Source organism: Fukomys damarensis, unplaced genomic scaffold (genome assembly GCF_012274545.1).
Source record: "Fukomys damarensis isolate Sample0158 unplaced genomic scaffold, DMR_v1.0_HiC HiC_scaffold_37, whole genome shotgun sequence".
NCBI classification, from domain to species: Eukaryota; Metazoa; Chordata; class Mammalia; order Rodentia; family Bathyergidae; genus Fukomys; species Fukomys damarensis.
This window is the reverse complement of record NW_022900949.1, coordinates 7,852,982-7,860,835: the sequence shown is the minus strand read 5'-3', so window position 1 is coordinate 7,860,835 and position 7,854 is coordinate 7,852,982. Positions and strand designations below refer to the sequence as shown.

General features: G+C 60.1%; 3 protein-coding genes across 4 annotated transcripts in view; 2 read left to right on the top strand and 1 right to left on the bottom strand.

Moving 5' to 3' along the window:
- Window positions 1-344, top strand: part of Safb (scaffold attachment factor B) — a 30,172-nt gene extending 29,828 nt beyond the window's left edge. The window contains exon 19 of the mRNA XM_033759605.1: window positions 144-344. Within this exon, the coding sequence (XP_033615496.1) occupies window positions 144-307 (164 nt within the window). The 3' untranslated portion in view covers window positions 308-344. The remainder of the gene's footprint in view (window positions 1-143) is intronic.
- A 2,581-nt stretch (window positions 345-2,925) lies between these two features.
- On the bottom strand, window positions 2,926-5,861 carry Micos13 (mitochondrial contact site and cristae organizing system subunit 13). Of its 2 annotated transcripts, none has more exons than XM_010634798.3 (5): window positions 5,673-5,861; window positions 4,897-5,074; window positions 4,681-4,732; window positions 4,342-4,448; window positions 2,926-4,004 (listed from the first exon to the last, which is right to left on the bottom strand). In XM_010634798.3, exons 1-4 carry the CDS (start codon window positions 5,699-5,701, stop codon window positions 4,345-4,347), a joined length of 363 nt encoding a protein of 120 aa, XP_010633100.1. In that variant the 5' UTR covers window positions 5,702-5,861; the 3' UTR covers window positions 2,926-4,004; window positions 4,342-4,344. The 2 variants fall into 2 exon arrangements, with proteins under 2 accessions (XP_010633100.1, XP_010633101.1); XM_010634799.3 differs by having other exon boundaries at window positions 2,933-4,004; window positions 4,342-4,445; window positions 5,673-5,850.
- Window positions 5,862-7,408: 1,547 nt separating this feature from the next.
- Rpl36 (ribosomal protein L36) overlaps window positions 7,409-7,854 on the top strand; it is a 1,193-nt gene continuing 747 nt past the window's right edge. Inside the window, exons 1-2 of the mRNA XM_019209069.2 lie at window positions 7,409-7,510; window positions 7,687-7,852. Coding sequence (XP_019064614.1) covers window positions 7,689-7,852 — 164 coding nt within the window. The 5' untranslated portion in view covers window positions 7,409-7,510; window positions 7,687-7,688. The remainder of the gene's footprint in view (window positions 7,511-7,686; window positions 7,853-7,854) is intronic.

Here is a 7,854-nt window from a genome sequence, read left to right as displayed (position 1 = left end):
GGGCGTCGGGGGGCCACGTGATCCCGCGCGGAGGGATGCAGGGCGGCTTCCGGGGACAGAGCCGGGGCAGCAGGCCCAGCGACGCCCGCTTCACTCGGCGCTACTGAGTACTTCGGATCCTTTGTCCTGTCCTGTGACCACAGTATGTTCTGTTAGGAGTTCTCTTAAACCGTGTACAAATAATTTTTTTTATCTGCTGCCATATTGTAGGGGCCACGTGATCCCGCGCGGAGGGATGCAGGGCGGCTTCCGGGGACAGAGCCGGGGCAGCAGGCCCAGCGACGCCCGCTTCACTCGGCGCTACTGAGTACTTCGGATCCTTTGTCCTGTCCTGTGACCACAGTATGTTCTGTTAGGAGTTCTCTTAAACCGTGTACAAATAATTTTTTTTATCTGCTGCCATATTGTAGCTCAATACAATGTGAATGTTTGTTTTCGTTCTTTTGGTTTTTTTGTAATAAAGGTGTTTCCGTTCACATACCCTAGAGTGTCACTTCCTTTCCACCAGTGAGAAGTGGGAGCCCCGGTGCGGGCCCGGCCGGCTGTGACTCAGGCCGCACAAGGATGCGTCCTCCCACAGCCGGTCGGTCGGGGCCCTGGGTCACCACCACATGGCCTAGGAGCAGCCGCCGCTCCCGGACCAGTGTGGCCTTGCAGGGACGCAGGCCTGCCCACCCCCCGACTGCTGCATTTCAACCTTCTGACTTCGTGTGGGCTGCATGGCTTTTCAGTGAGACCCACGTGTGGGTCAGACCACCACGGTGGGGTGGGTGCCTCACAGGGCCCACGGACCGGGCACCGGGCTGTGTGCGGCAGTTTCACCGGGGTGGGATGCGCGGTGTGCTGTGCTGGTGCGGGCCACACGGTGACGAGCTCCGGCCACTCGGGCAGGCCGGGCTCCTTCGGGGTGCTGCCCCTGCCGCTCCGTGTCCTGATCCCTTGGACATCCTGTTTGGTTCTCGGGGACGGCAGCACAGCTCCCCACGCAGTGCAGTGTTGTCAGTGTGTGCTGGGCCCCGCCAGCCCAACCCTCCCTTCCCACAACCCTGCCGGGACACTGACGTCGCTGGGCTCCGGTGGGGCGGAAGTTACCAGAGCATCAGCTGCCAGCACATTCTCCTGGGGTAAAGAGGTGGTGCCTCGGTTCACACCCAGGCACAGGAGTTAGGGGAACAACTTGGCGAGATGCCGGAGGCCCTGCCTGGCCTGAGCGTCCCCTCAGCTGTAACGGACCTGTGGCCCTAAACGCGTGTTTCCAGAGCCGCCTCAGAAACTGCCAGATCCTGGGGCTGCACTCGGGAGGACGAGCAGAGATGGCTTCCGGCCGCAACTCTGGCTGGGCTTGGCCCACTCACCTGCTGGGACTCCGGGCACCAGCAAGGCTGGAGTGTTCAGAAGGACCAGAAACCGCGTGGTAACCTGGCACCGCCTCTGTCCCCTCCTTACCTTAGAATTTGAACACAGCAGTACGTTTGCGTTAAATTGGTTTTGTGTAGCACGGGGGATCGAACCCTGGGCACTCGGAGAGCTTCGACCCAGTCCTTTTGAGATGGGGTCTAAGTCACTAAACCGCTCAAGGCGGGGTTGAGCCTGTGACCCTCCCACCTTGGCCTCCTACAGTGCTGGGATGACAGCATTCACCACCCACCCAGCTAGCAGAACTCTATTTTTGTCAAATATGAAAATGCCAGTCCCCATAGCATGGCCTGAAGACCCTGTCAAGTGCTTTTCTTCCAGTCCTATGCCAGGCTAAATAAATCCCTGCTTGGCCTTGCTTATCCTCCCCCAGGTATCGCAGTCCCACTTCACAGATGGGGAAACTGAGTGCAGACTGGACTTGCTTCAGGCAGGAGCACCGGGTGTCCGAAGCCGTGACTCCCGCCCGTCCCATCACCAGGGTCGCACACACCAGGCGGGGTCGTGGCTGGGCAGCGGAGCCCCGGCCGGGCCTGCACAGTCCAGGTCCCAGTGCCCCCCACACGGTCCCAGCAGCAGGCTTCTCGGCCTCAGGAGTAGTAACGGGTGAGAGGCTTTGTCCTCATTCCGACCCACGGCTCCACGAGGCACAGATGAGCAGGTCTGGGTCCCAGGGCGTCCAGAGGGTGGACCCAGCCCCTGGTTTCAGCACGGCAGGCCCCTCTCCGTGGCCACCGCCCTCCTAACCGCCTGCACTCCAGGCTGCTCCAGCCTGTGGGGCTGAGTCAAGGGCAGCACCGGGGCTCCCCCCAGGATGTGAGGAGGGCACGAGGGGCACAGGCACCCCTAGTGGGGCAGCTGCTCGCTTGGCTGCTGGGCTGTGGTGAGAGGGCATCATCCCTCCCTTCCCACCCTCTTGCCAGCCGAGGCCTTGTTCCCAGGACCACTGCTGCTAGACAGACAGACAGACAGACAGACACACACATGCTCGCACACGGCGTGGTGGGACACAGAGGGGAACAACTTAGCAAGACACCATCCCCGTTTTAACAGGGCTGCCGGGCGTGGTGCAGCAGGGAGCACATGCTTAGCATGAACTCCATCTCCAGCACTGGAAAATAAAATACGGCTGAGACCTGCTCTTCTCCAACCTAGTTCAAGCTGGCAGAACCCCTGCCCACACACAGCAGGAACCCAGGCAGCCACCTTCCACCTCAGCTGGCACCAGAGCCTCAGCACCCAGCAGCCCTGGCCAGCACCTCTGGGGTCACCCGTGCTTACACTGCAGCCTCCATCCCTTCCCACCACCCTCACCTCTGAGATAGCAGAGAACCCTTGACAGCTGTTTTGGGGCAGGGGGTGCCTTACCAGGCCCTCCCCTCTGGGCCGTCCCACCTCTGGCACTGCGTAGACATCACAAGTGCCAACCCCTCCTGCATCCCAAGGCTCAGGACCGGGCTGACTGCCACATTCTGTACCCAGGGACAGTGGTGCCAGCACGGAATGGGCTTTGTTTTGCTTGCAGTTGTGAGAATCAAGCCCAGAGCACACTACCAGTGCTATAACCCCAGGTCTTTGTATTTTTTATTTTGACACAGGGTCTCACAGTCTAAGTGGGAGCAGCACTTGAAAACTTGAACTTGGGATTCTCCTGCCTCAGCCTCCCTGAGTACTGGGATTACAGGTGTGCCACCATGCCCAGCCCGAGCAGGCTCCATGTCTGACCAAGCAAACTATCGCCTTCCAGGGCTGCTAGGCTGGTGTGGGCTGGGTGGGGCATGGGTGGGTTATGTTCCTCAAAGATCCTTTGGGTGCTTACTGGAAACCTGCTCCCACCCCCACAAATGACAAGGATGGAGGGATGGCCGCAGGTGACACAGGATTCCCCTGGGGCTTATAGATGCCCACAGGCTTTCACTGAGGAACTGAGTTCAGAGCCAGCCGTCTGCCGAGCTGCCCAGGCCTCTGCCCCGGCTCCCTCATCTGTAACATGTCAGAGGCCCAGGATGGTGCCATTACCTGGGCCTGCTCCCTGCTTCTGGGCGGCATCCCGGGAAGGTGTCTCGCTTTTCCCAAACCCACCTCCTGCCACCTGCCAGGGGGCAGGAACCACAGACAAGACCACCTTCCCAGGGCTCACAGCCCAGTGAGGGATGCATCAGGCTGCAAGGGTGACAGGGTTGGCGGGGCAGGACTTGTGTCAGGGGCCCTGAGCAGCCCTAAGCTACAGTACCAGCCTGCGGTCTCTGGGAATCCCAGGGGCACAGTGGAAGGAGAGCATGGCCGGGAGAGGGCGGGCAGGACTAGAGAAGGCTCCGTCAGGACACGTAAAGGGCAGGGGTGTGGTCGGTCCCCTAAGTTCCGTGCTCTGAGTCCTGTCCCCAGCTCCACTGGGGGCGGCATTTGCTTTCAAAAGAAAAAGTGAGGCACGGCGCGCACACCTGTCATCCCAGCTACTTGGGAAGCCGAGGCAGGATTGTGAGGTTGAGACCAGCTTGGGCCACCTGGTAACATCCCTTGTCCAAATCAAGAACGCTCTGGGGTTGTACCTCGGTGGTAAGCGCCCTTGGTTTAATTCCTAGTATCACCTAGAAAAGCAAAGTTCAGTGCCAAAGAGGCACCGATTCTGCCACCTCCCCAGGGCCCCCTCCCATCCTGGGCGCAGAGCCCCAAGAACAGGGAAGCCTCGGGTCCGGCTCAAGCTCAGCACCTTTGTGGCCCTTCCTAGGGCTCAGGTGCTGTGCCTGCCCACATCGGGCCCGGGGGGGAGGCCAAAGCCCAACCCTGCCACTCCCCCCAGGGCCAGCAGGAGGGTGGGAAACACTTCTGAAGTCCTTTATTGGGCGGGTGGGGCCCGGAGCTCCCTGGAGGGGGTCCCCGTCCGTCCCTGCAGAGCCCGAGCCTGCTCCTTCCTGCTGCTCTGACCTGCTACTTGGTGGTGCGCTCCTTCACGTACTCCCAGCCCTCCTTGGAGTACTCCAGGGCCATGGTGGGGGCCACCGACAGGGCTGACATCACTTTGATGATGCCTGCTAGGGAGATGCTCCGTGAGGGGCAACCACTTCTGCCAAAGAAACTGAGGCAGAGGTGCGGCAGGGCCCAGCTCGGGCTCACGGATGAGCTCTGAGGGGCCCCAGACGGCCTCCCTCCCGCCCAGAAACGAGGGCGCTCCGTGCCCAGCTCCTCTCCCTGGCCCTCCTCCTCCCCTTCCCCTCCTCCAGGGGGGACAAGGCCAGGAGGCGGGGAGGGAGCCACTGGGCCTACCTGAATTCCAGGACTCCCGGAGGGGAAAGTTAATCTTTGGTGGGGCTGGGAGCTGGGAAGAAAGGAGCGCGGAGGGGCTGGTGACTAGGGAAAGCTCAGCAGCCCCCGCACCCCGAAAGGCGGGGCGAGGGGTGCAGGGTTAGGGACGGGCCTGTGCGGAGCACACCGAACAGGGCTGGAGGCGCCGCGAGGAGCCCCCTGCCCGGCCTCCGGTACCTGAGGGATCTGCAGGCCCGTCTGCTTGCACACGTACTGGCTGAACTGGTACAAGGCCGGCGGAACCACCTCCTCCGCCCGCCGCAGGGCCGCCTCGCCCTTGTCGCTGGGGCCCAGCAGCTCCTGGTCGTGCACCAGGTAGACGGCGCCCCCAGCCACGCTGGCTTTGAAGAGAAACCTGCGGGCGGAGGAGGAGACGGAGCTCAGGGGACACTGCTGCCACCCGTCCTCCTGGAGGTGCCACGCGTGGGCCCAGGGGAAACAGGCACCGTGGGCGCCCGGACGGCCTGAACCCTTTGACACACAGCACTAGGTGTGCACTACGCAAAGCGGGGCCACTTACTTTAGTAAACCGAGGACAGAAAAGGGGCTAGGGGTCAGTCGAGGTCCCGCAGAGAAGGGAGCGTTGAAGCCTTAAGACCACCCCGACCTCCCGAAGACTTCCGCAACCCGCGGGGTCTTTCTCAGTACCCCAGCGCGCTTCCTGTCTGCCCCTGTGCTCGGGGGTACAGTAAGCATCCCCACTTCCCAGACGCGGCCACGGAGGCTCGCAGGGCTCTCGGGCACAGGGAGTCCAGGGACCAGGGCTCGCTGGGATGCGGGAGGCGAGCAACCACCCCAGGAAGGCCCTCTCCGTGAGTCTGTTTCGCTCTGTGTGCCGGAGGAGCTGCCCGGACGCTACGGAGAGCGCAGAGGAGATGGAGACCCAAGCTGAGTGGGTGCCAGCAGGAGGGGCGCCCCTCGGCGACTCGGGGCCCGCTCTGCGCCCCACGCACCTCATCAGCGACCACACGCGGGCCACCATGGTCGCTCGGATCCGTGCGCAAGGACACTCGACTCGCCCGCCGCTTCCGGTCGCGGGGGCGCAGAGGCCTCGGGGAGGTGTAGTCTCTTTGTAGACCGCAAAGGCGTCGGGGAGTGGTAGTATCGCTAGGGCTCAGAGATTCCGCAGCAGCGTGCAATCCCACGCCAAGAGGTCTCTGGGAAATTCTGGGCCACTGCAAAGCTGTCTGGGAAATGAAGTCGGAACAAGCCCAGGTCCGCCAAGCCTTCTGGGAAATGTAGTCCAACTCGGCCCTGGCAAAGTGGGATGTAAGAGGCGTAGGAGTCTAGATCTAAGCCTAAAAGGCACCCTGGGAGATGTCAGAGATCACGAGATCCACCCACGCCAGCACGAGGGATCCAGGCCTCGGACCTAGGAAATGCAAGCCTATTAGTGGGTTGGCACAACGACGCTAAGGCGAGATTGTTCTAGAGATGCGGGCCCTCTGTCACGTGACCCGTCCGGGGGTGGGGCTGCTTTCCGGGGGTGGGGGCCAGAGCCCGGGCTCATGGGCGAAGGAAGGTAAAAGTAATAAACGCGCTGTAAACTGGGCGTGGTGGCGCACGCCCGTAATCCCAGCACTCGGGAGGCTGAGGCAGGAGGATCGCTGTGAGTTTGAGACCAGCCTGGGCTACATAGTGAGTTCCAAGTCAGTCTCAACTACATAGTGAGAGCCTGTCTAAAAAAAAAAAAAAAAAAAAAAAAAAAAAAAAAAAAAAAAAAAAAAAAAAAAATCCAATGCTATGAAATGCTGCCCTATAAACTCAATAAAAAATGCTTCCCCAGTTGGGCTAATCACCGTTTTAAAGTGAGAAAGGCTGTTCCCACCCTGTATGTTGGCCCACACCTGTTACAAGTTTGAGGCTTAATCCTAAGCAGTTTAGCCAGACACACACACACACGTGTGTATGTGTGTGTGTGTGCGCATTTTTAAAATGAAGAGCTGGGGATATAACTCAGTACGCCCTGGGTTTGATCCTCCGTACAGAAGAAAAAAGGTTATTCCAATAAGAACAGCCCCAAATTGAGGCTGTATCTTGGAGCTAAAATTGAAAAGGGGAAGAGAGAAAGAGAAAAAAGAAAAAAAGTAAAAGAAAAACCAAAAGCTGTTTTTTTATTGTAACTTTGATTCCGTTACTTAAGGACCCATCCCTGTGACTTCTTAAATTACCGCACGTGCCACCAGAGGGCACTGTAACACAGCTGCTCCATGAAACCGGTACCCTTGACGGTGGAAGTTTGATTTCATGACCATTACTGTACGTGTGCGTGCGAGTGTGTTGTGGGAGTCGAAACCAAGAACTTCGCACTGGGCTACATCCTCAGCCATGTATATACGCATGCGCGCATGTAGGTATGTATATTTAGAACAGGGTCTCGCTAACGTAAACCTTCCAGCTTGGGCTCAAATTTGGGATCCTCCTGTCTCAATCACCCACAGTGCTGAGATGACAGGTGTGCACCACCACTCCTGCCTTCAGGTATTCATATCTAAAACAGGCTCTGGAAGCTGAAGTAGCTGGCGCAGGGTCAGCGAACACGAGCCGGAGGTGGAACTCAAATTTTTACTCCGCCCTGGGAGAGGCGCCAGAAGCAAGCCCACAGGGTCGGATTCTTGGCTCGGGGCTGAGGCGTACCAACGCGCCTGCTCAGAGCCCACAGATACCTCCCGCCGCCAGAGGGCGCGCGCGACCTTCGTGCCTTTCTGGGCCGCAATTCCGGCAGAGTAGATCTCCCAGAATTCCGCGCGGCGCCGGTCCCTACGCTGTAGCCGCCATTGAAGAACAGCTGGTAAGTGGGTTCTCGCCGCCGGCATCCTCCGCCATCCGGGACCCTGGCCCGGTTGGATGGTTTGGACGATGGCTGAGTACAGCGAGTGAGCCCGCGGAAGCCGGGGCGCGGGGTTCCGGATAGCGGGGACCGAGCCAGAACTCACTTCGTACCCTTTCGCTCCCCGCTTTCCCCAGCCATGGCTCTACGCTACCCCATGGCCGTGGGCCTCAATAAAGGCCACAAGGTGACAAAGAACGTGAGCAAACCGAGGCACAGCCGCCGCCGCGGGGTGAGTATGGGGGTCGGCGAGGGCCTTCCGGGTCGGGTCGAGCCTGCGGGTGAGTGGCCGCCCCGACAGCAGC

What these genes read in the sequence shown, in the direction of transcription:
- Micos13 (XM_010634798.3), bottom strand. Translation starts at nt 5,701, where the DNA reads ATGGTGGCCCGCGTGTGGTCGCTGATGAG. An exon ending in CGCGTGTGGTCGCTGATGAG is followed by an intron (nt 5,075 to 5,672) that starts GTGCGTGGGGCG and finishes CTCCGCCCGCAG; the next exon opens with GTTTCTCTTCAAAGCCAGCG. An exon ending in CGGGCCTGCAGATCCCTCAG is followed by an intron (nt 4,733 to 4,896) that starts GTACCGGAGGCC and finishes CTTTCTTCCCAG; the next exon opens with CTCCCAGCCCCACCAAAGAT.